The sequence below is a fragment of the Xenopus tropicalis genome, chromosome 8 (genome assembly GCF_000004195.4).
Source record: "Xenopus tropicalis strain Nigerian chromosome 8, UCB_Xtro_10.0, whole genome shotgun sequence".
Classification (NCBI taxonomy): domain Eukaryota; kingdom Metazoa; phylum Chordata; class Amphibia; order Anura; family Pipidae; genus Xenopus; species Xenopus tropicalis.
The window spans coordinates 122,149,464-122,174,886 of NC_030684.2; the positions used below are offsets into that span (position 1 = coordinate 122,149,464).

Genomic DNA, 25,423 nt, shown 5'->3' on the forward strand with positions numbered 1-25,423 from the left:
GTGTTGCATTTATCACAAAACCAATGTATGCCCTGGCCTGGCTTCTGCTCCTCTTTTGGCTATATTCATTCTTGGCTATCAGATTCCCCTGTGTATGACCCAGCCTGGAGGATTTCAGAATAAAATAAAATAATAAGTAAAGACAGTGTCTATTTTCAGTCACAATCCTCTCCTTTCCAGACTATATAAATGAGACATTCAGTCTTGGCTTCACTTTCCACAGAGCTGTAGTTCATGATTTTCAATACAGAAATATTGGTTCATTGGATGAATGGAAGGATAGGAACTGATGGAGAACAATTCAGTAGAACAGTTGGTGTCTGATTGCTCTTTCACAGGGATCTGTAAGTACCAGGCTGCACAGGAGGGAACAAATGATTGAGAAGCCACAGATTTAATATGTATACACAGGTTTTAAATGTATATTATATTTTGTGCATTACTGAGATAAGCTTGTGCAGAAGAAGGTAGGTATTTAAAGACTTAGAACATTTGCCTTGACGTTTTTAAATGAGAGCTTATAGTAGGGCTTTATGGGGGATTCAGTCTATGCTTTTTGCTTCAGCATTTGTATGTATGTATGTATAACTTTATTTATTTGTAAAGCTCCTATTAGCTCAGAATGAGATTTTAAATACATAAATTATATGTATAAATTCAGCTCAGTTCATATAAAGTATTCAAAGTGTATCCAGAATTGCAAATCAGCATCCATCCCAATCTTATCCTGAAAAATGCTGAAAAATGACATCTAATCTGGTGCCTTTTGTCCTTCTGTTCCTTTTTGTTTTGCTCCTACTGGAGGCAAGTTTTCTTTGCTTTTTTTTTGTGGGGTGAGGGGATACAATTAGGGCTGTCGATAAGCACCCTAGGGGCTGCGGTTTTGATCTAAGTGCTATGGCCTTTACACCCCTTATGGTTTTCATGTATGCAAGGGAGATGTGGTAGTAAACTGAGCTTTAGAGGCTTCAGCTGCTGCTTAGAGGTAATGCAATGCCTATTGGAGCAGGCACCAACTCAAGGTAATCAGGTAATTACTCTGGATGGCAGTATTGAGCTGTAGGTAATGGGGTTGGTGGGTTCCTTTCTTTGCAGCTCAGAATGAAGCAGTAGAAGGATCAGGTAAGGGTCTCTGTGTTACACTTATGTTCTTTTAGTCACAATGCAGGTTTGTTGGCTTCAAACTAACGTACTTTACTTACTCTGCTTTTCTTAATTGAAATCTGTCCAATTCTAAGGAACCGGTGTCCTGCAATGTTAACAATACTCTGTTTAACCAGTAATGTATATTGGGATAGGGACTCACCTGGAAATGGCAGCCAGTTAGAATGTGTAGCACTGGGCTCTTTAGCAGAGTGTTCTAGGGCTTGCTTTATATATTAAATAAACTGAATATGTATGTTAAAACATTTCAGTGGGTCTGGTGCTCATGTAACAAGCAAACCTCAGTATCCAGACTAGAGACAATGATTGTTATAATTTTCAACTATACAGAACCTTATTGGTTAGGCTCTAATTCAGTGCCCTGCCATATGGCTAAACCATGGTTCATCTGCAATAGTTTTAGTCTGGATACTGAGGTTCAGTTCATCATTCTTTCTTTAGTCCAGTTGTCTTTCCTTACTCGGGCTCTGGCTATTAACACTGGTCGTGTCCCCTCTTTTATTTCCCTCCAGGTTTCTTTTGCAGCAATAGAGATCTTAGGTTTGCACAAGAAGGTTTGAGATTTATCTGGAATAATTTTATATTCTGGGATTCAGATTTCCCTCTTTGGAACTGTTACTCTCCCAGTTGGGTATGTTGGCTTGTTAGGTCCCAGTAGTAGAGTTGGACAGGAAGAATGGAAAATTATATTATACTTACTGTGATTTTTCTTTCCTAGAAAAATCTATTTCATCAGGTTCCCATCTCTTTTTGGGACTTTCTAGAAGCTTGTCACTAGATTGGGGAAAGTGTTAGGTTTTTGAAGTTTTGGAGAGGACCATTCTGATGGGAGTAGTGAGGGGAAGGCTATACCCAGTAAGTATGAAGTGGGGTTGTCCAGAAAAGTAAAAACTCGAAGTATATGGAAAACAAAAACTGGAACTGAAGTAGGAAAAAAAGTGTTTTTCTCTTTGAATTGAATCTTGCACACGAGTTTTCGCATGATGAACCATGAAATAAAGTTTTCTCATTGATTTTCTCATTGATTTATCTCATAAAATAAAAATAGAAGCCTTGGAGCAAAGTTGTAAAAGAATTAGGAGATACAGTAAGTTCAATAAGTAACATGTTATTTTATGGTTGATCATGTCAAAACAAAACTGCAAAATATATATAAATGTTGATGCTGCTGTTCATTTTTCAAGTTCATGTGATTTTTTTTTTTTTTTTTACATAATTCACTATAGGAGCAGAATAATGAGCACACACTGACCAGTTATCACGGTTGGATAGGGAGTATAATGAATATACTGAATGTATCAATGAAAGCTACAGTCGGCCTTGCTGTTACTTGGATGTTAGTAGCAATAACCTGCAGTGCAATGATTAACCCCAATCTCCCTGCCTGCTCACTGAATGGGGGATATGAGGAAAGCTACCTGCAGGAAGGGGACATCATGCTTGGTATTCTTGTTGATATATTTGGTTTATTGAAAAATGCCCAGGAAACCTTTGAAGAGCGCCCTAAGAACACTTTTTTGAGCTTATCTAGGTGAGTATCACCAGTTTCAGGTACATTTTCATGTCCTGTAGAATTGTGGATTCTCGGCCTTCATTCTTACAGAAGAGTTGACAGGTTTCAGGATTGTACCCAAGGCTGGAACTAGGGGTATGCAGAAAAGGCACGTGCCTCTGGGCCAAATGCTGGGGGGCACTGGGCTAATACCTATTTGCCTGGCTTCCCCAAGTTTTGGCCTATCTGAATCTCCCAGTCACGATGCCTGCAGTATGGGAGTGGGGGGAGCTTGTTGGGGCAGATGCTTGCCCTGAGGGCCCTCAACCTTATGCCTGAAACTGATTGTACCAAGTACTTTAATGAAGATTTTATCTTCAGGCACACTTACAGTAGGTAGAAAAGGAGGATTAAAAGGAATATTCATTTTTCTAGTAACATTTAGTATGTTGCAGATGGACCCAATCCAAGGAAAGCTTTAGTTAATATCTCTATTTGTCTGTTGTGAATCTCCTAATTGATTTATACTTCCCACTTAGCAGATAAGTGTTGCTGGTTGGTCCTTTGTTTCACCAAAGTTTAAGTGAAGTTTTAGTTTAGTTACATCATTAGGGTTTGAATAATATATTGTAATTTTAGAAAAATGCGTTATTACTATGAATCTGTAAGTAAAAGCACTAAGGGAGGCATTTACTAATGTACATATATTTTTCATAACTGTGTGGTTTTTTTGCACTAAAACTCAATTTTTCATGGGAAAAAAAGTTTTGTTTTTTTTTGCCATTTATTAAGCATAAAAACAACTTCAGGTAAAGGACCTGTTATCCAGAATGCTCGGGACTTCCGGATAAGGGAACCTCCCATACCTTCTTCATACCTAAAGTCTGCTAAAAATCATTTAAATAATGAATAAACCCAATAGGGCTGTTCTGCCCCCAATAAGGGGTAATTATATCTTAGTTGGGATCAAGTACAGGTACTGTTTTATTATTACAGAGAAAAGGGAATCATTTAACCATGAAATAAACCCAATAGGGCTGTTCTGCCCCCAATAAGGGGTAATTATATCTTAGTTGGGATCAAGTACAGGTACTGTTTTATTATTACAGAGAAAAGGGAATCATTTAACCATTAAATAAACCCAATAGGGCTGTTCTGCCCCCAATAAGGGGTAATTATATCTTAGTTGGGATCAAGTACAGGTACTGTTTTATTATTACAGAGAAAAGGGAATCATTTAACCATGAAATAAACCCAATAGGGCTGTTCTGCCCCAATAAGGGGTAATTATATCTTAGTTGGGATCAAGTACAGGTACTGTTTTATTATTACAGAGAAAAGGGAATCATTTAACCATTAAATAAACCCAATAGGGCTGTTCTGCCCCCAATAAGGGGTAATTATATCTTAGTTGGGATCAAGTACAGGTACTGTTTTATTATTACAGAGAAAAGGGAATCATTTAACCATTAAATAAACCCAATAGGGCTGTTCTGCCCCAATAAGGGGTAATTATATCTTAGTTGGGATCAAGTATAGGTACTGTTTTATTATTACAGAGAAAAGGGGATCATTTTTAAAAATTAGAATTATTTGATTAAAATGGATGTGCAATGGCCTTTCCGGATAAGGGATCCCATACCCGCAATACAAAACTTCACTATCTAAAAGCTGTTGAGGTTATGTAGAAGTCAGTAGGAGTTGTCCTAGGCAAATTTCAACCATATTTATATAAACTGCAGTGATAAACGAATCTGTCCTGTTTTGGTTCGCTGAAAAATTTAGGAAACGTATTGAGGTCATTGGGCGTTTTTTTTTCTCACTCCAAATGCATTAAAGTCAATGGGCATTTTTTAGTGTCGTCTTTTTTGTCTTACCAACATTTTTTCACAGTGAATGTTTGTGAAAAAAATTCGCTGATGGTAAAATATGAAATTTCACTGCGAATCCAAGCCTGGCAAAAACATTCACTTGCCACTAATAATTTGTGCTTTTAGTGGTTTATAATGTCAAAACCATTTGTGGCTTTAAACGCCACTGCGTGAAGCTGACAGATCTTCTAATTATAGTATAACTGTTATTGGCACCAATGTGAAACCAGCACCATATATTATTCATCATTGCCTACAAAATTAGGGGTTTTTCCATGTTGTATCCAATATGTCTCCTTTAAAGTCATCGAAAAATATTATATGTTTATATGTAAGGCTGATAAAGGAGGAGCCATTGTAATAATATCTAGTAGAATTAAGTCTAAAACAACTGGACTTTTCTGAGTTTTTCTTGAAAACGTTTCACCACTCATCCGAGTGGCTTCTTCAGTTCAAATGACTGGTAGGGAATTCCCCGGTATTTAAACTCTTGATGGTAGTAGAGTCACAGACATCCAATCACAATGGTTCCATTGAACTTGTTCAGTTAGGTGTTAGCTGAAACTGACAGGTGTAAGAAGGTATGATCCAATCACAATGGTAGAAAAGAAAAAGGTCACTCTTTTGAGGACAGTAACGTGCATATTTTGGACCGAGAGGACAGATGGTTTGAAAGAGGTGTGAAAGAGGCCATTTATGCCAACCTGGAAAAACCATCCCTGAACAGAGGAGGGGGCCTGAGACACCGCTTGTCACCTACATACAATGGCGCGTTGACATCCTTACCCCGGCAGTTTCACAACAGTTCACACTTCCAGTCATGTACTTTGAAGGATTAACACCTTCATCAATGAGAATGTTGGTACCATTGTGACTGGATCATACCTTCTTACACCTGTCAGTTTCAGCTAACACCTAACTGAACAAGTTCAATGGAACCATTGTGATTGGATGTCTGTGACTCTACTACCATCAAGAGTTTAAATACCGGGGAATTCCCTACCAGTCATTTGAACTGAAGAAGCCACTCGGATGAGTGGTGAAACGTTTTCAAGAAAAACTCAGAAAAGTCCAGTTGTTTTAGACTTAATTCTACTAGATACTGTATATCATGACCTGGATGAATGAGAATCTTCATAGACACATTGTAATAATGCTAAACAGGCATATACAGAGGGGGCACACAGATTAATATCAAAAGAGACTAAACTGGTGATGCAGGCACATGAATATGGGATTATATTTCTATGTGTGCAAGATTTTTTATGTGTTGCATATCCACCTGTCCCAGTATTGTATTTGTTACCTAAAATATTTAAACCCTTTGTGAACCTATCCAGCAAATTTTTTCTGTACATGGTTACATACTGGAACCTCTGTCTATATTGGTTGCTAAGGTGGTTTCTTGCAGCCTCAGATCTTCTGAATAAAACCGGCTTCACATGTAGAGGGCCCAACGTTGCTAGCAAGCCCGCACCTGGAAGAGCCTCCCCTGCACTGCGTATCCCCGCCCCCCTGCCACGTCTCCCATAGTGCGTCTCCCGTTGCTATGGCAAAGAAAATGCAATTGTGGGAGCCTGCACCTGAAAGAGCCAACTTCCACAGGTTAAAGAGCCACTTGTGGCTTGCTTTCCTTAGTTATTATTCAAAAAACCCTTGGCTCAAGGGTCATTCTATAACTGAAAGGTCTGAATGACGCAAAACTTAAGGGGTGGGTAGACTTGGTGGCACCCAAGTAGTGGAGGCTCCACCCCAAGCCAAAGGTGACTGTTATAGGCAGATGTGTGAGCTGTGACTGGGACCTTGGCAATTGTTCTGGGTTTTGCGTTATTGATTGTAATTTGTTCCTTCAACAGGTATTGTCACAATGATAGGTATATTAGGGCTTTCTGTGTTTAATGGGACTCTTTAAAGCAGATGAAAAGGCATTTTGGCATTTTACTGCCAATAGATTAGCCACATTAGTGCAAGCTATAATGCTATATTTATTCAACAGAAAGCATTACCATACCTCAATAAAAAGCCCTAGAAGCTCCCTCTGTTTTGTTAGGATAGCAGCTGCCATATTAGCTTGGCCTCAGTAGCTTCCATGCCGCAGCTTTAGATGCTGGTGTCTCAGATTACAGAGTTGGGAGCAAATTCTTATGGGATGGGGAGCAGGAGAAGGGACAGGAAGAGGCAAAGAGAAGAGAGCTGCACAGACCCATGCTGTGCCCTGAAGGAGTTTTCTGAGAGCAGGAAGACTAATACCGAAGATCATGTTTACGAACAAGAAGAAAAAGAAATCCTGAGTTTCTTTTGATAGAGGTGCAGCATTTCTGTGAGTGCTTATAACTGTATTTACATAGACCTTTCTGATAAAGTCTGTCTTTGTACCCCTCTATTCTGTAAAGCGCTGCATAAATTGATGGCGCTATATAAATAATAATAATAATAATAATAAAGCTTACTTAGTTTTTACCTTTCCTTCTCCTTTTGACAAATTTTGGTTTGGAAGCTGATGTTCCTCTTTAACAGAATATTCATGCCTCTTTTGTATTAAAACCATATATAATGTGTAGCTGCCCACATAACATGGACGACAAAGTGCAATTATGAAAATTAAATATGTAAAAACTGCAAATATTCTTTTTTACAATTTTTAATTCTTTTTTGTTCCAGTTCCTCCCTCCGGTATTATCGTCACTTTCTGGCTGCCATTTTTGCCATTGAGGAAATCAACCAGGACCAGAACCTTCTGCCTAATGTGACCTTGGGATTCCATATCCATGATTCCTGGGCCAGTGAGAGAAAAGCCATTAGCAGTACATTTAGTATGCTGACAGGGAGCAGTGATTATGTGCCTAACTACAAGTGCACCCAGAACAGGATTCCCAGTGCATTCATAGGGCACCTACTGTCTTCTGTATCTAATGTCATGTATCAGATCACTAGCATCTATGGCTTTCCACAAGTATGGAATGTTCCGAAATAATGATACGTCTTTAGTGTTAGTTCATATTTAAGTATAGAGGATGAATTTAAAAATATATTCAAAATCCCCTTCTCTTTACACATGTCAACCTTTAGGTACAGCAAATTCAAAGCCACATTATTACCGTCCACTACTACTGACAATTTTTTTACATTGGGGCTGTAGACTGGTAACATATGGATATATGGTAAACTGTGATTGGTCTTAATTAGTTTGCTTTGCTAATGGCCCAATATATGTTTGGGTTTGCTATGCTTGGATGCTGAGAGCGCCGGCTCTCAGACAGATGAGTACCACGGATTAACAGAGATGGGGCTGGAAATAATGGACACGCTGCAGCAACAAATGCCAAGAACGCAGTACTGTCTAATGAACCCTTAGTTTTTTTTTTTTTTAATAATTACTATTATCTATTTCAAATAAAGACATGTTTATTTGCTTATTGTTTATATTTGTGAAGAAACCACTTGTAATCAATTTTGTTTGCATCTATATCTATAGAGGTAGAAGTAAAAGACAAGTTTTGGAGCTATTCTCCATTTAACTACAATGTACATGAAGGTGGTGAATAAACTGATTATTAACCCCATCGTGACTATTCATGGAACATAAAACTATATCTGATTTAATAGGTTTAGCACACAAATATATGGCTCATTCATTTCAATGGCTGTAAACTATAAAAGTTAGATTTTTGTTGAATAGGAAAACATTAACCACCAAAAACAAAACTAAATGATCAATATGATTTGTGTAAGAAATTGCCAACATGGGAACAATCTTTTTTTTATTTTTATAAATTGTGGAAAAGAACTTCCCTAACAATGTATATGCTATTTCTGAGCAAAAAAAATGCCTTAATCTCTATAATTGTTTTCCTTTTCCCTTTTCACTGTGTTAGTATAGTCACAGAGTTACATAGGGTTGAAAAATGTGTCCATCAACGGGGAAAAAGCTGAAATTTTGAACTCTTATTTTTCATCTGTCTATACATCTGAGGAGCCAGATAATGAAGGCTTCCCTTTTAATATACCCAGTGCTAGTAATTTAGCTACTGACGCATGGGTCACTCGGGAGGAAATTCAAAAGAGACTTGAACATGTAAAGGTAAACAAAGGTCCAGGGCCGGATGGGATTCATCCCAGGGTATTAAATGAGCTGAGCGCTGTGATTGCCAAACCTCTTCACTTAATTTTTCGGTCTGGCATGGTGCCGAGAGACTGGCGGATTGCTAATGTGGTGCCGTTATTTAAAAAGGGATCCCGTTCTCAGCCTGAAAACTATAGGCCTGTTAGTCTGACATCAGTAGTAGGAAAGCTTTTGGAATGGGTAATAAGGGATAGGGTACTTGAATACATTGCAGTTCACAATACTATTAGTTTGTGCCAGCATGGTTTTATGCGTAACAGATCTTGCCAGACTAATTTAGTCGCCTTTTATGAGGAGGTGAGCAGGAACCTTGATGCTGGAATGGCAGTTGATGTCATCTACTTGGACTTTGCTAAAGCGTTTGATACAGTACCTCACAGAAGGTTAATGATCAAATTAAGGAATATTGGCCTAGAACATAATATTTGTAATTGGATAGAGAACTGGCTGAAGGATAGAGTACAAAGAGTGGGGGTAAATGGAACATTTTCTAATTGGACCAGTGTGGTTAGTGGAGTACCGCAGGGGTCAGTCCTTGGTCCTTTGCTTTTTAACTTGTTTATTAATGACCTGGAGGAGGGCATAGACAGTACTGTTTCTATTTTTGCTGATGACACTAAATTGTGCAAAACTATAAGTTCCATGCAGGATGCTGCCGCTTTGCAGAGCGATTTGACAAAATTGGAAAACTGGGCAGCAAACTGGAAAATGAGGTTCAATGTTGATAAGTGCAAAGTTATGCATTTTGGTAGAAATAATATAAACGCGAACTATCTACTGAATGGTAGTGTGTTGGGGGTTTCCTTAATGGAGAAGGATCTAGGGGTTTTTGTTGATAACAAATGTCTAATGCCAGGCAGTGTCATTCTGTGGCTACTAAAGCAAATAAAGTGCTGTCTTGTATAAAAAAGGGCATTGACTCAAGGGATGAGAACATAATTTTGCCCCTTTATAGGTCCCTGGTAAGGCCTCACCGTGAGTATGCAGTGCAGTTTTGGGCTCCAGTCCTTAAGAAGGATATTAATGAGCTGGAGAGAGTGCAGAGACTGCAACTAAACTGGTAAAGGGGATGGAAGGGTTAAACTATGAGGTTAGACTGTCGAGGTTGGGGTTGTTTTCTCTGGAAAAGAGGCGCTTGCGAGGGGACATGATTACTCTGTACAAGTACATTAGAGGGGATTATAGGCAGTTGGGGGATGTTCTTTTTTCCCATAAAAACAATCAACGCACCAGAGGTCACCCCTTTAGATTATAGGAACGGAGCTTCCATTTGAAGCAGCGTAGGGGGTTCCTCACGGTGAGGGCAGTGAGGTTGGGGAATGCCCTTCCTAGTGATGTGGTAATGGCAGATTCTGTTAATGCCTTTAAGAGGGGCCTGGATGAGTTCTTGAACAATCAGAATATCCAAGGCTATTGTGATACTATTAACTACAGTTAGTACTAGTGGTTGTATATATAGTTTATGTATGTGAGTGTATAGATTGGTAGGTGTGGGTTGGGTGTGCTGGGTTTACTTGGATGGGTTGAACTTGATGGACACTGGTCTTTTTTCAACCCTATGTAACTATGTAACTAACTATGTAACTATCAAGTTCAACTCTTCCAAGTAAACCCAGCACACACAAACCCATACTCGGGGCCAGATTTATAAGCCGGGCACCCCGAGGCCGCCCCCTGTCCGGGCACCCCCCCCCCCCGTGCGTGTGCATGCGCAACCGGCGCACGCACCACCCCCTCCGCGCATGCACAGTCTTTTCAATCGCATACGGAGCAGTGGGGGAGAGGTCCCCATTGCTCCGTATACGACAAAAATATTTTAATATTTTGGTGCGGCGGGGCGGCATGCCGCCCCCCAATTTGTGCTGCCCTAGGCCCGGGCCCCTACTTAACTCATACAGAATGTTTTCCATCATTACATTGCAGTTAGAGATGAGTTCAAGGCCTTGCTTCAACTGCACATGCTCTTTGTCAACTGTCACAAAAAGGGCACCTAAAGCAATGCTAGGTGGTGTCTGACATATCCACTTCTAGAGAGGGGTTGGAGGTGGACAAGATATTAACCAGGCTTTTATTCTTCTTTTATGAAGACCTGAGTTTGAGAAGAGATACATATCTGGGTCACACTTACATACTGAAAATATTAAATCAGGTCATAGTCATGGTTTTAGTTTCAGTGGTAGCAGTATAACAACAAGATATTAATGGAAGAACAGAACCTTAATGTTCACCTGTGAAGAAAGAGGCCATTGGGGCACCATGTAATTGAAGGATAAATTAAATGGATCAGTCAGTGCTTCTGAGAAAAAAGTAATTTAAAAGTTGCAGCATTAAAGGACATGTAAAGCCTACATTTGCCTACAATGTATATCAGTTGGGCAAGTCTCCCCCACCCAAACTGCATCATTTGTACTGCAAATATCCCCTCCGCTTGCAGCAACATCACATTTTCCTAAAGCAAATTGCAGCTTTCACCCGGTGGCCATTTTTCTTCTGATACATAATCAGATACATTAACAGCATACACACACACAGACCCTTATTCAGCATACATTTAATCAAGAATACAGGCTCACACAGGCACAACAATTTCTGCTTTGTTTGAGCTGAGCTCAGGAGAGGAGGTTAGGAGAAAAAAATTGAAGCAGACAGCTAGAGCTGTGTTTCTATGGGAACCAGCAATGCCATCTCTTCACTGGCTGCTAGACTGGGGGGTGTGTTTAGTAATCTGAGCTTAGAACAACTGAGCATGCCCACAAGCCAACAGCCAAAGCAAATTCTTGAGGGGGGGGAGGGGGTTACAGGAGGAGAAGCAAATCTAACTGATTAAGGAGATGTTGCAGCCTTACTATTAACCTCTGGACAACCAGTGTGACAGGTATTGAAAGATTTCAAAGAGGCTGTTCTTTGACACGCTTTGGTTTTTAACGTGCAAATCAACGGAATGACACACGAGTTAAAAAAAAACCTATGCATGTGTCAAAAGCCGACGTGCGCGTCATAGAAAGCAAATCATTTCACCCATCCCTAATAGCCAACCAATCAAGAGGAAGAATTTTCTGGCCACCAGTTTTAAAGCAAACATCTTATTGATTGCCATTCACTTTCATAGCTGCATCAGTAAGGACCTTGACATTGCAAACGTTTTGACAGAAACAATTTACATTTTGCTAAATATGTACTATACTTCTAGAATTAATGTAGACTGATGAAATGTGTCAAAGTAGTTGTTACTACAACATTGATATAGAATAAATAGAGTCTTGTGTATTTGTGCTAATGTTAGTGAATAGCAAACTTGTGGTGTTTTCGTTTGCTGAACATTTTCTGGAAACTGTGAAATTTTACTGAAATGCATTGGGGTCAATGGGAAGGTGAAATGACATTGCAATGAAGGTGCTTTTAGCCGGCAGTAGCATATCTATTGCCCTACATTGTTAGAGAATCTACTAGTCACTATGCTACAACTTTTTGTTATAGAAACAAAAGAGATTCCCATGTTGTCAAACCTGCCCCAAAAGCTACTTAGATAGATAGGGGCTGGAGAAGGCCCTGATCCCATTGGGTGATTTTTTTTCTGGTGCAACAGACCACATTTTATTCCTGGTGAAATGGATTCTATGGCAAAATTCTATTGTGTAGTCACAAAAATGTTGTCCCTGTAAAAACAACACATTTAGCAACAAAACCAACATTAATAAAAATTGTTTGCTGATCCCTACTGCTAGTGAATTAAGGGACAAACAGAAAAGGCAGGCAGGGATGTTTGTAATTTTAGTATGCCCCTTGATGGAATAATGTAGTAGTAATGTGGTTTAACCGTGACCCTTCTTATCTAACAGAAATGAAAGTGCAACTCATTCCTAGGCTTGACTTTTTTGTCAATAAAGGGCCAGATTCCAATTAATAAGAAAATGTTATTTAATGGTTTATTATATAGGTATACTGTATATAGGTGGGATTCAATTCTCCTAAATTCTTTTCCAGTTTTCCAACAGACTCCATTCACATTTTCATAGGCCAAATCGCATTTGGCCTATGGAAAAAAATCTGGAATTAAATTGGGAGATAAGCTTTTCTCATCACATTGAATCTTACCTTAATTGTGCAGTTCAGTATATCTTATCAAACCTTATTTGAGAATTGAAATGATATTGCAGTGAAATGCTAGACCCGACATTCACTCTTCGTTTAAAGATGTTCTACGTCTTTCTCCATGTTTTTGAGTCTTACTTAAATGAAATGAGAATTTTACAGTATGCATCTACCTCAATATATAGGCCACTTTATGAAGTGACTGTAATTGTTTATCATCTAGATTCAAGAACCATCTACAGCAGTGCTGTCCAACATATTCCTAATATAATAACATCACAAATGAATTGTTTTGGAGTTTTGAAAAGATGGAATTTTAAAAGTCAAATCATGCAGTCATAGCCCATGGAGTTTGAATAGGATGTCCCAGATATAGATATTTGTGATAACTGAGAACAACAAATAATACTGAGAGTCTCAGTAAGATCAAATATTCCATTATCAGGCAATTAGTGTGGAGGGGCAGTAAGGAAGAGGTAACATTTTCTTGTAAACCACCTCTTTATCATTTTTACCCAGGTGAGTTATGGGGCTATAGATGCCTCATTTGATGACAGAATCCGCTTCCCATTATTCTATCGAACAGTGCCAAGTGAAACTGCCCAGTACCAAGTAATCATCCAACTTTGTAAGACATTTAAATGGAACTGGGTAGGGATGATATCCTCTGATGATGAGACGCACCAGAAAGCCAGTGAAGAAATGGAGAATGAGATTAAAAAGAATGGAATATGTGTAGATTTTCTTCTCCGAATTGGTGCAAAGGACCTTAGAAATTATCATCGTGCTTTGGAAAAAATAAAACATTCGAATGCCAGTGCTATCATAGTTAATAGTAGGTTGGACATTCTTATGGAATTTATGTTCCATGTGACTTTTACAAAATCATCAGTTCATGTGGTGTGGATAATGCTGTCTCCTTTGCCATCATCGGGAAGACTATATATTGATGCGATTAATGGATCCCTTGTTTTACTTTTTCATCATGAAAACATTCCAGGTCTAAAAGACTTTCTTTACAAGGCTGATCCTTTAGGGTTTCCAAAAGATCCATTTACTGCTGCAGTTTGGTTACGGCTGTTTGATTGCTACTTTGAACAAGCTTCTCTTAAGCCATCATCCAACTTCTACCATATATGTAATGCCAATTATACACTAAAGGAATCTGAGAATTTTGGGTACGATGTGAATAACTTCAGAGTAACTTATAGTATGTACATTGCTGTATATGCTGTGGCACATTCCCTTCATGCTATGTATACTGGTAAAGCCAATGGCACAAATAGTTTTTATTCTGATAAAGTAACAGATGGCTTGACACCAACAAAGGTAAGAAGTTGCTTATGAATATAGTTGAATTATAGTATAGTGTCAGTATGCCACAGGGCGCCAAGAGCCATCTTTAACCATTTAAACCTTTTAAAAAATGTACACTGACCCATAATTTCTAGAATAATGCATTCTTTCAGCATTACTATTTTGTATTGTAGTTAAACCAGCACCTCAAGAAAATCCATTTCAGAACAAACACTGGGAATGAAATTTTCTTTAATGAGAAAGGAGAAGTTCTGGGGAATTTTGATATAATGAACTACAATGTCCTCCATGATTTATCAGTGACTACAAGACATGTTGGGACCTTCATTTCATCTCTGTCTCCAGGACTCACCATTGACAAAGAGGCCATCCTATGGGCTCCTCACTTTAATGGGGTACTGTATACATTTATATGGGATACAATATCGATTTAAATAACCTATTTTTTTTTTAATTGTTCTTACAGTAAAAATAATAGACTTTGTAACATATTGGGCAAAAGAAGCATTGCTAAATGTTAGGTAGAGGGCTAATGACATACAGAAGTAGGGCAATATCAAGGGTCTATGATAAGGACACAGTTTAAAGGGAAACGAAAGGTAAAGTCACTTGGGGGTGCCAAAATGTTAGGCACCCCCAAGTGACTTTAACCGCTTACCTCGTACCCCGGGCTGGTGCCCCTGTTGGGAGAAAACAGCACCAGCCCGGGGCACCTGGAGCACAGCGCTTCCGTGTTCTGGCTTCCTCTTCCTGAATGCCAGCGGAGGGCGCATGCGCAGTAGAGTGAAAAGCCGACTTTAATGTTTAAGTTCGGCTTTTCTCTCTACTGCGCATGCGCGCGCAGCGAAACAAGAGGAAGGAAGCGCCGGCAGCTACCCCGGGCTGGTGCTGTTCCCTCCTCACAGGGGCACCAGCCCGGGGTAAAAGGTAGGTGGTCAAAGTCACTTGGGGGTGCCTAACATTTTGGCACCCCCAAGTGACTTTGACTTTCTTTTCCCTTTAAAATGTTGCATGTTAAGGGCAATGTCACATGGAAAGATATGTTGCCAGTGGTAAATCTGTTCTGCCATGGGTGACAGAAAATGCCTTGTCTTTGCCTAAGGGTGGAAACACACTGAGCTACTAGTAGCAGCTACTTTTTCAGGGCTACTAAACTCTAGAATATACCCTGCCATGGACAATACTGAGAATTGCCTCTGATAAAACACAGACAGTTATCAGTAACTGTTCAGCATTATCTATTTTAATAGCCACAACAAGTAGCTGCTACTAGTAGCTCTGTGTGTCGTAACATTTGGATCACCACAAGTAACATGTGTAGGGATCCCCAAGATTTGGGACCCCTAGGATGGGTTCTCCTTAGACAGGCACTAGAGGGTGGCCTTAGGGAACTGGACACCTAAAAGTGGTCCTGGATGTTTTTCTGCTGAAAGGGAGTTTCCCCTGCATTTCTCACCAGCAACCACTAGATGGGGTGCTGGGATATATAAAGGGATGCAGCCATGTGCTGGCAGACATTTTGTTAGTCCAGAGAGTGCACAGGTAGTGTGCACTCCTGGCACAGTTAATAGATAGCAGTTTCTATATAAGAGGACATTCTAGGAGTGTCATGTAGGACACCAAGCTAGAATGGGCGGATGTTGCCCCTCCAGGAGTGGTAGTGGGGTTAAGACCCCCCAGCATTACATCTGCTGGAGTGCAGGGCATTAAGTGGCTAGGTAGGTGGACAAGTCCCCGCTAGTCCAGGAGTCCGGATCTGAGGGTGCCATACGCTAGTACCGGTGTGGGTCCTTGTGGTGTGACGCCTAGCATGGGTACTGAGAACTCCATAGGGAGGGTCTCACAGATAGTACCGGGGATAGCACCTAGATGGGAGCACATTGGGGAAACCCGTGAGGTAGTACCAACAGGAAAAGGGTCTCAATGAGAAGTAAGGAGATATGCCCTGCCATGTGTATAAATGATATGCTGCTCCTGGAGAGGTCTCTGCCTGAATAAACCATAGCATTCCTTTCATATACAACTGTGTCTGCTGTGAATATCTACCTCGCCCAGAGGACCACTACTACGCCGGTAAGGAATAACTCAAAGAGTGAGTACATCACACCGGGAGTACGTGGGTCCCAAAGGGGCATTGTATCCTGATTGTTTCCCAGGGGGTGGAATATAGTTCCACAAGACCATCCCTGGGTGGAGGCAGGCCATTTAGGGGAGAATCCCTTGTAAACCCCCATAGTAAGCGGGGGCTCAGGACTCCTGTAGCGCCAAAGTATCGTGCTCCAACGGGTAGTGCCACAACCGTTCATAAAGTGGGCTACACATGTATTACTCACAGGGATCAGACTTGATCATGGGAAATTACCTTCTTTTGCATCTTCCCACAGTTAAGCTGGATTGCAGCGGGTTTTACTAGCAGCAACCGAAATGTTAAGCAATGGCCGGGCAATTGTGGGAGATTTGTCACAGTGTTTGTTTCATTATGTAGGGACCCATAGGGTTAAATGGCCCCTATGGCTTTAAATCCCTACAGGTTCAGTTCCCTTAGTTGCTGAGCGGAAGGGAATGTATCTAAGTGAGTTTGTTAACATGTGTATGCTATTGGCTAGCAGGTATGGTGACCACTTCCTGCCTCACTTTGGTATAGTGCTGGGAAAGGAGTGGCACTTTGCTTCCACTTGAGGAACAGGGTGGGTGTTGCTGTGAGCCCGGGGCTCAGGCCTAGTTATAGTCGGGGAACAGGGCCCCGTGAATGAGGCATTAGATAGTGGCAGGTGTAGCCCCCTTTATAGTACCACTCTAGGGGTGTAAGGCAGTTAGGGCTGAGCTAGAAAGAGCAGTTCCACTACGGGGTATGGCAGAGGGAAGTGAGATTCCTGCCAAGTCTGCCCGCAGGGGAGTGTCAGTCTATATTACACTCTGTATGTGGTGTTGCCTGTACCACTGGCCCCTGAGAAGCTGTATTGTGAGTAACCCTGTGGATGTTCAATAAACACTAATTACTTTGTTATTTGCAAGAACCTTTGGCGCCCTCTGTTTTTATTTTTCTGCATAGCAGCAAGAGAGGTGTAGTTGCACAACACCCTCACCTTCCACTTAGCGAAGGCCCATTCTGGGTGAGAGAGTACAGTGTAACCCATGTTCTACTGGTACTAGTCTGGCAGCTATTGAGCTGAAATAAAGGTTACAATTACTCCAGTTGTTTTTAGGAAAACAATAGGAATAAAGAACAGCTGAGCTGCAAAACATCAAATCCATCAACATTCTCCAAGAAACTGTGGATAAAAAGATTGTTCACTCTGTGCCTTAAGGAACAGTCTTTCTGTTCTATTTATTTGAACCTGTACTCGCCTGTTTCTGTGCAGTTTGCTGAAACAAACAGAGTAAAGCATAATGAGCCTGAAGATTATCAACCCCCTAGGCAAACCAGTAAGCTGCCACTTGTATGTGTAGTATATTATACTGCTAAATCAGTAACTATTGCTGGGAGCAGTCAACTCTATTCCAGTTCAATTGAATTCATTTGTTTCTCTTTCTGCCTCTACCATCGAGGAGTGTGGCTAGATAAACAGATATGGATAGATAAATAGATAGATAGATAGATAGATAGATAGAGAAGTACATAGTTAATCTATCTGATACTAAGGGTTATGGTTTAAAACATTAAAAAAAGAAAATGAAAGTTTCAATAAAATATATTAATTAAATCTTTAGATCCCTACCTCAAATTGCAGTGCCAGCTGCCAGCCAGGCTATAGGAAAGCTTTTGCGGAAGGAAAACAAATTTGCTGTTATGAGTGTGTCCAGTGCTCAGAAGGAGAAATATCCCCATCACCGGGTAGGTAATGGTGACTGGATATTGTGTTAGAGCAATGGCTAGCAAAGCCCAATTTAAATTGCCAGTGGTAACTGCCCCTTAAGTCTCCAATAGGGAACTGTAAGATTCTTCATGACTTTTTGCTGATGGGTAAGTGTCAGTTGAGGGGCTTGATGGGGAAACTACATGTGACATTCCCTGAGTGCCAAGTGTGGTTAGGGGAGCACTGCATTGCTGATGCCTATTGCTAGTTATAGTCAGGGCTAATTTACTCACATGCAGTCATAGCATATCCCATTCCAAAATAACATTGTAACAAGTACACCAACTTATGACTTTTTTTTATTTTAAAAATAAGAGGTTGGACATCTGTATTGTTTGCCAACACATCACTATGATCATTTCTGTTTTGTTTCAGATATGGAAAATTGTATAAGATGTCCTGAAGACCAATGGTCCAATGAGAGTAGAGATAAATGCATCATGAGACTCGTTGAGTTCCTTTCTTACAAGGAGCCTCTTGGTGTGGCCCTAACCACCACTGCTCTAGTTCTGTCTTTTTGCTCAGCTGCAGTTTTTTGCATCTTCTTAAAACACAAGAAGAGCCCCATTGTGAAAGCCAATAACCAGGAGCTCAGTTACATTCTTCTTCTTTCCCTCATGCTATCCTTTCTTTGTTCCTTACTATTTATTGGAAGGCCTACAAAGGTCACCTGTTTGTTGAGACAAGCTGTGTTTGGGATCATCTTTGCTATTTGTATTTCTTCCATTTTGGGGAAAACCATTACTGTTATTATTGCCTTCACTGCCACTAGACCTGGAAGCCGGCTCAGGAACTATGTTGGTACCCGGGTCCCTAAATACATTCTTCTACTATGTACACTTCCTGAGGTTTTCATCTGTGCACTTTGGCTCATAATCTCTCCCCCATTCCCTGACTATGACACTCACTCTGCAACAGGAAAGATCATTTTGCAGTGCAATGAGGGATCACCTAGTGCATTCTACATAATGGTTGGTTACATTGCCTTGTTGGCTTTTGTGAGTTTCTTTGTTGCTTATCTTGCCCGTAAATTACCAGACATATTTAATGAAGCACAATACATAACCTTCAGCATGTTGCTGTTCTGCAGTGTATGGATCTCCTTCATCCTGGCCTATGTGAGCACCACAGGCAAATATTTAGCAGCGGTGGAGATATTTGCCATCCTTGTTTCCAGTGCAGGACTTCTTGGCCTTATATTTATCCCTAAGTGCTATTTTATTATTTTAAAACCATCAGTGAGCCTTAGAGCTCATTTAATATAGTCAAAGCTATAATTGTATATATTTAATGTGGCCTCCTATATTTTCACTATATTTATTGCCCTTAGCATACATCCTGCAAATAAAAGACAGACATTATTCTCTGCTTCTGGATTGCTTCTTACTGTGGCATGTTATTCAATTCTTAGTCATGCATGGGACCTTTACTTTAGTATTTCCTTGCCCAAGGCAAACCACTTTATGGGTTATTATTCAAGCATCTAAGTGCTATATCCTTAAAGTATCACAAACTCTTTGTTGGAGATACAGGTACCTTAATGGGTTTAGAAAAATATTGTTAAATAATCAAGAACAAATAAAAAGTAAATGTTGACATTCCATTTTCAGAAAACACTGCAGTGTTTAGGCTGCAGGCAGAACGTATATGGGTACAAGGTGTGATTATGGTAAAGAAAACAGGATGAACACCACAGCACGTCAGGATCACCTCCACCTTAGTCCCTTTATTGCTGTAGCAGAGATACTAAGGCAGATTTCATCTTGGGTATACTATCCTATACTATTTCTCCTTGGTGGAGCAGTGGACTGCTTGTGCCCACTAGCTCTGATCTTATACTCCTGAGGAGTACTATTACAGTATCTAGTCTAACACATTCTAGCTTTATTTAGGGAATCCATGAAAGAACACCTCCTATCAGCCTATAATCCCCTCTAATGTACTTGTACAGAGTAATCATGTCCCCTCGCAAGGGCCTCTTTTCCAGAGAAAACAACCCTAACACTGACAGTTTAACCATTCCATCCCCTTTACCAGTTTAGTTGCAGTCTCTGCACTCTCTCCAGCTCATTAATATCCTTCTTAAGGACTGGAGCCCAAAACTGCACCGCATACTCAAGGTGAGGCCTTACCAGGGCACAATTATGTTGTACCTGTATTAAATATTTTATTTCTTAGTATGATAGATGGAAGCACCAGGCTATTACATCCCATCTCCCTTAATAATACTGCAATGGCTTCCCACCTTTGCTTGATCAACAGAAGGCAAGTGCTCTGTGTATGCTGGAGTGTTATCATGTTCTAAAGGCCTTAACATTTAAGAGTAACAACAATATTCAGAATTAGCAATATATATTTGGTGCCCAGTAACCCATAAACATAATGTCTTATTCCTGGGGAATTGCAGAATAAAATATAATAACATTTAAAAAGAGAGGTTATTTGCAGAGCAGTCACAGTTCCCTCCTTTCCAGACTATATAAATGAGTTCCCTGCACATAGACTGGCATAGGCTTCATTTCATGTGCTGTACCATTTATGCAGAATATATTGATAATTCACAACTGGTTTTTTTCATTAAAACATACTGGTACATGCAGCTGAATGGATGGATATGGAATAAAATATGGAATCTGTTGATATCTTCAACTTAGTGGTCTCTCCCTGAGCTGTAAGTACTAACCTGCACTTTCACATGTACTTGTTACACTTGTGTTTTTCTCACATACACTTGTGCCAGAAGGATTCACTTTGTTTTTATGCAACTGGGGACATTAACAATTTTAAAAGAGAGCCAAGAGCAAAGAGTATTTTGTATCCCATGATGCACCAGGATTTTACCAGGGACAAACCATATAGATATTTCAGTGGTGTGCAGGTACTATGTTTCCTTATTGCTATGAAAAATTGATGCATCCTGAGTTGGCACATGATTATTTGCTTTAGTGAATAAAAGCTTAGCCTGGGTTCACTAGATGCATTCATTGTCTGCTTGATTGGTATGGAACAATCAGAACCATTTTGTCCAATAAAGATTAGACAGGAAATGTTAAGAATTTCATGTGAGCACGAGGCAGTGCAAGTCTATGAATGACTTTGGCGTGGCCCATCAAGAAGGGGCTGGATGGATTGTTAGCAAGGGAGGGAATACAGGGTTATGGGAGATAGCTCTCAGTACAAGTGAGGGAATACAGGGGTATGGGAGATAGCTCTCAGTACAAGTGAGGGAATACAGGGGTATGGGAGATAGCTCTCAGTACAAGTGAGGGAATACAGGGGTATGGGAGATAGCTCTCAGTACAAGTGAGGGAATACAGGGGTATGGGAGATAGCTCTCAGTACAAGTGAGGGAATACAGGGGTAGGGGAGATAGCTCTCAGTACAAGTGAGGGAATACAGGGGTAGGGGAGATAGCTCTCAGTACAAGTGAGGGAATACAGGGGTAGGGGAGATAGCTCTCAGTACAAGTGAGGGAATACAGGGGTAGGGGAGATAGCTCTCAGTACAAGTGAGGGAATACAGGGGTAGGGGAGATAGGTCTTAGTACAAGTGAGGGAATACAGGGTTATGGGAGATAGCTCTCAGTACAAGTGAGGGAATACAGGGTTATGGGAGATAGCTCTCAGTACAAGTGAGGGAATACAGGGGTATGGGAGATAGCTCTCAGTACAAGTGAGGGAATACAGGGGTATGGGAGATAGCTCTCAGTACAAGTGAGGGAATACAGGGGTAGGGGAGATAGCTCTCAGTACAAGTGAGGGAATACAGGGGTATGGGAGATAGCTCTCAGTACAAGTGAGGGAATACAGGGGTAGGGAAGATAGCTCTCAGTACAAGTGAGGGAATACAGGGGTATGGGAGATAGCTCTCAGTACAAGTGAGGGAATACAGGGGTATGGGAGATAGCTCTCAGTACAAGTGAGGGAATACAGGGGTATGGGAGATAGCTCTCAGTACAAGTGAGGGAATACAGGGTTATGGGAGATAGCTCTCAGTACAAGTGAGGGAATACAGGGGTAGGGGAGATAGCTCTCAGTACAAGTGAGGGAATACAGGGGTATGGGAGATAGCTCTCAGTACAAGTGAGGGAATACAGGGGTATGGGAGATAGCTCTCAGTACAAGTGAGGGAATACAGGGGTAGGGGAGATAGCTCTCAGTACAAAAGATGGAATACAGGGGTAGGGGAGATAGCTCTCAGTACAAGTGAGGGAATACAGGGGTATGGGAGATAGCTCTCAGTACAAGGGAGGGAATACAGGGGTAGGGGGGATAGCTCTCAGTACAAGTGAGGGAATACAGGGGTAGGGGAGATAGCTCTCAGTACAAGTGAGGGAATACAGGGGTATGGGAGATAGCTCTCAGTACAAGTGAGGGGATAGCTTCAGTACAGTGAGGGATACGGGGTAGGGAGATAGCTCTCAGTACAAGTGAGGGAATACAGGGGTAGGGGAGATAGCTCTCAGTACAAGTGAGGGAATACAGGGGTATGGGAGATAGCTTCTCAGTACAAGTGAGGGAATACAGGGGTAGGGGAGATAGCTCTCAGTACAAAGTGAGGGAATACAGGGGTAGGGAGATAGCTCTCAGTACAAGTGAGGGAATACAGGGGTAGGGGAGATAGCTCTCAGTACAAGTGAGGGAATACAGGGGTAGGGGGGATAGCTCTCAGTACAAGTGAGGGAATACAGGGGTAGGGGAGATAGCTCTCAGTACAAGTGAGGGAATACAGGGTATGGGGAGATAGCTCTCAGTACAAGTGAGGGAATACAGGGTAGGGGAGATAGCTCTCAGTACAAGTGAGGGAATACAGGGTTATGGGAGATAGCTCTCAGTACAAGTGAGGGAATACAGGGGTAGGGGAGATAGCTCTCAGTACAAGTGAGGGAATACAGGGTTATGGGAGATAGCTCTCAGTACAAGTGAGGGAATACAGGGGTAGGGGAGATAGCTCTCAGTACAAGTGAGGGAATACAGGGGTATGGGAGATAGCTCTCAGTACAAGTGAGGGAATACAGGGGTAGGGGAGATAGCTCTCAGTACAAGTGAGGGAATACAGGGGTATGGGAGATAGCTCTCAGTACAAGGGAGGGAATACAGGGGTATGGGAGATAGCTCTCAGTACAAGTGAGGGAATACAGGGGTAGGGGAGATAGCTCTCAGTACAAGTGAGGGAATACAGAGTTATGGGAGATAGCTCTCAGTACAAGTGAGGGAATACAGGGGTAGGGGAGATAGCTCTCAGTACAAGTGAGGGAATACAGGGGTAGGGGAGATAGCTCTCAGTACAAGTGAGGGAATACAGGGGTATGGGAGATAGCTCTCAGTACAAGGGAGGAAATACAGGGGTAGGGGGGATAGCTCTCAGTACAAGTGAGGGAATACAGGGGTAGGGGAGATAGCTCTCAGTACAAGTGAGGGAATACAGGGGTATGGGAGATAGCTCTCAGTACAAGTGAGGGAATACAGGGGTAGGGGAGATAGCTCTCAGTACAAGTGAGGGAATACCGGGGTAGGGGAGATAGCTCTCAGTACAAGTGAGGGAATACAGGGTTATGGGAGATAGCTCTCAGTACATGTGAGGGAATACAGGGGTATGGGAGATAGCTCTCAGTACAAGTGAGGGAATACAGGGGTAGGGGAGATAGCTCTCAGTACAAGTGAGGGAATACAGGGGTATGGGACATAGCTCTCAGTACAAGTGAGGGAATACAGGGTTATGGGAGATAGCTCTCAGTACAAGTGAGGGAATACAGGGGTAGGGGGGATAGCTCTCAGTACAAGTGAGGGAATACAGGGGTATGGGAGATAGCTCTCAGTACAAGTGAGGGAATACAGGGGTAGGGGAGATAGCTCTCAGTACAAGTGAGGGAATACAGGGGTAGGGGAGATAGCTCTCAGTACAAGTGAGGGAATACAGGGGTATGGGAGATAGCTCTCAGTACAAGTGAGGGAATACAGGGGTAGGGGAGATAGCTCTCAGTACAAGTGAGGGAATACAGGGGTAGGGGAGATAGCTCTCAGTACAAGTGAGGGAATACAGGGGTATGGGAGATAGCTCTCAGTACAAGTGAGGGAATACAGGGTTATGGGAGATAGCTCTCAGTACAAGTGAGGGAATACAGGGGTAGGGGAGATAGCTCTCAGTACAAGTGAGGGAATACAGGGGTAGGGGAGATAGCTCTCAGTACAAGTGAGGGAATACAGGGGTAGGGGGGATAGCTCTCAGTACAAGTGAGGGAATACAGGGGTAGGGGAGATAGCTCTCAGTACAAGTGAGGGAATACAGGGGTAGGGGAGATAGCTCTCAGTACAAGTGAGGGAATACAGGGGTAGGGGAGATAGCTCTCAGTACAAGTGAGGGAATACAGGTGTATGGGAGATAGCTCTCAGTACAAGTGAGGGAATACAGGGGTATGGGAGATAGCTCTCAGTACAAGTGAGGGAATACAGGGGTAGGGGAGATAGCTCTCAGTACAAGTGAGGGAATACAGAGGTAGGGGAGATAGCTCTCAGTACAAGTGAGGGAATACAGGGGTAGGGGAGATAGCTCTCAGTACAAGTGAGGGAATACAGGGTTATGGGAGATAGCTCTCAGTACAAGTGAGGGAATACAGGGGTATGGGAGATAGCTCTCAGTACAAGTGAGGGAATACAGGGGTAGGAGAGATAGCTCTCAGTACAAGTGAGGGAATACAGGGGTAGGGGGGATAGCTCTCAGTACAAGTGAGGGAATACAGGGGTAGGGGAGATAGCTCTCAGTACAAGTGAGGGAATACAGTGGTAGGGGAGATAGCTCTCAGTACAAGTGAGGGAATACAGGGGTAGGGGAGATAGCTCTCAGTACAAGTGAGGGAATACAGGGGTATGGGAGATAGCTCTCAGTACAAGTGAGGCAATACAGGGGTATGGGAGATAGCTCTCAGTACAAGTGAGGCAATACAGGGGTATGGGAGATAGCTCTCAGTACAAGTGAGGGAATACAGGGGTAGGGGAGATAGCTCTCAGTACAAGTGAGGGAATACAGTGGTAGGGGGGATAGCTCTCAGTACAAGTGAGGGAATACAGGGGTATGGGGGATAGCTCTCAGTACAAGTGAGGGAATACAGGGGTAGGGGAGATAGCTCTCAGTACAAGTGAGGGAATACAGGGGTAGGGGGGATAGCTCTCAGTACAAGTGAGGGAATACAGGGGTATGGGAGATAGCTCTCAGTACAAGTGAGGGAATACAGGGGTAGGGGGGATAGCTCTCAGTACAAGTGAGGGAATACAGGGGTAGGGGAGATAGCTTTCAGTACAAGTGAGGGAATACAGGGGTAGGGGAGATAGCTCTCAGTACAAGTGAGGGAATACAGGGGTATGGGAGATAGCTCTCAGTACAAGTGAGGGAATACAGGGGTAGGGGAGATAGCTCTCAGTACAAGTGAGGGAATACAGGGGTAGGGGGGATAGCTCTCAGTACAAGTGAGGGAATACAGGGGTAGGGGAGATAGCTCTCAGTACAAGTG

The 25,423-nt window shown here is 41.8% G+C and overlaps 1 protein-coding gene across 1 annotated transcript; it reads left to right on the forward strand.

The window, feature by feature from the left end:
* The first annotated feature begins 2,444 nt into the window (after nt 1–2,444).
* LOC100491331 (vomeronasal type-2 receptor 26) lies at nt 2,445–19,181 on the forward strand. Its single transcript, XM_031891735.1, is given in 7 exon segments — nt 2,445–2,695; nt 7,189–7,480; nt 13,262–14,071; nt 14,233–14,454; nt 16,074–16,116; nt 17,769–17,894; nt 18,292–19,181. Coding segments are annotated over 7 exon segments (2,634 nt in total).
* Nucleotides 19,182–25,423: the final 6,242 nt, after the last annotated feature.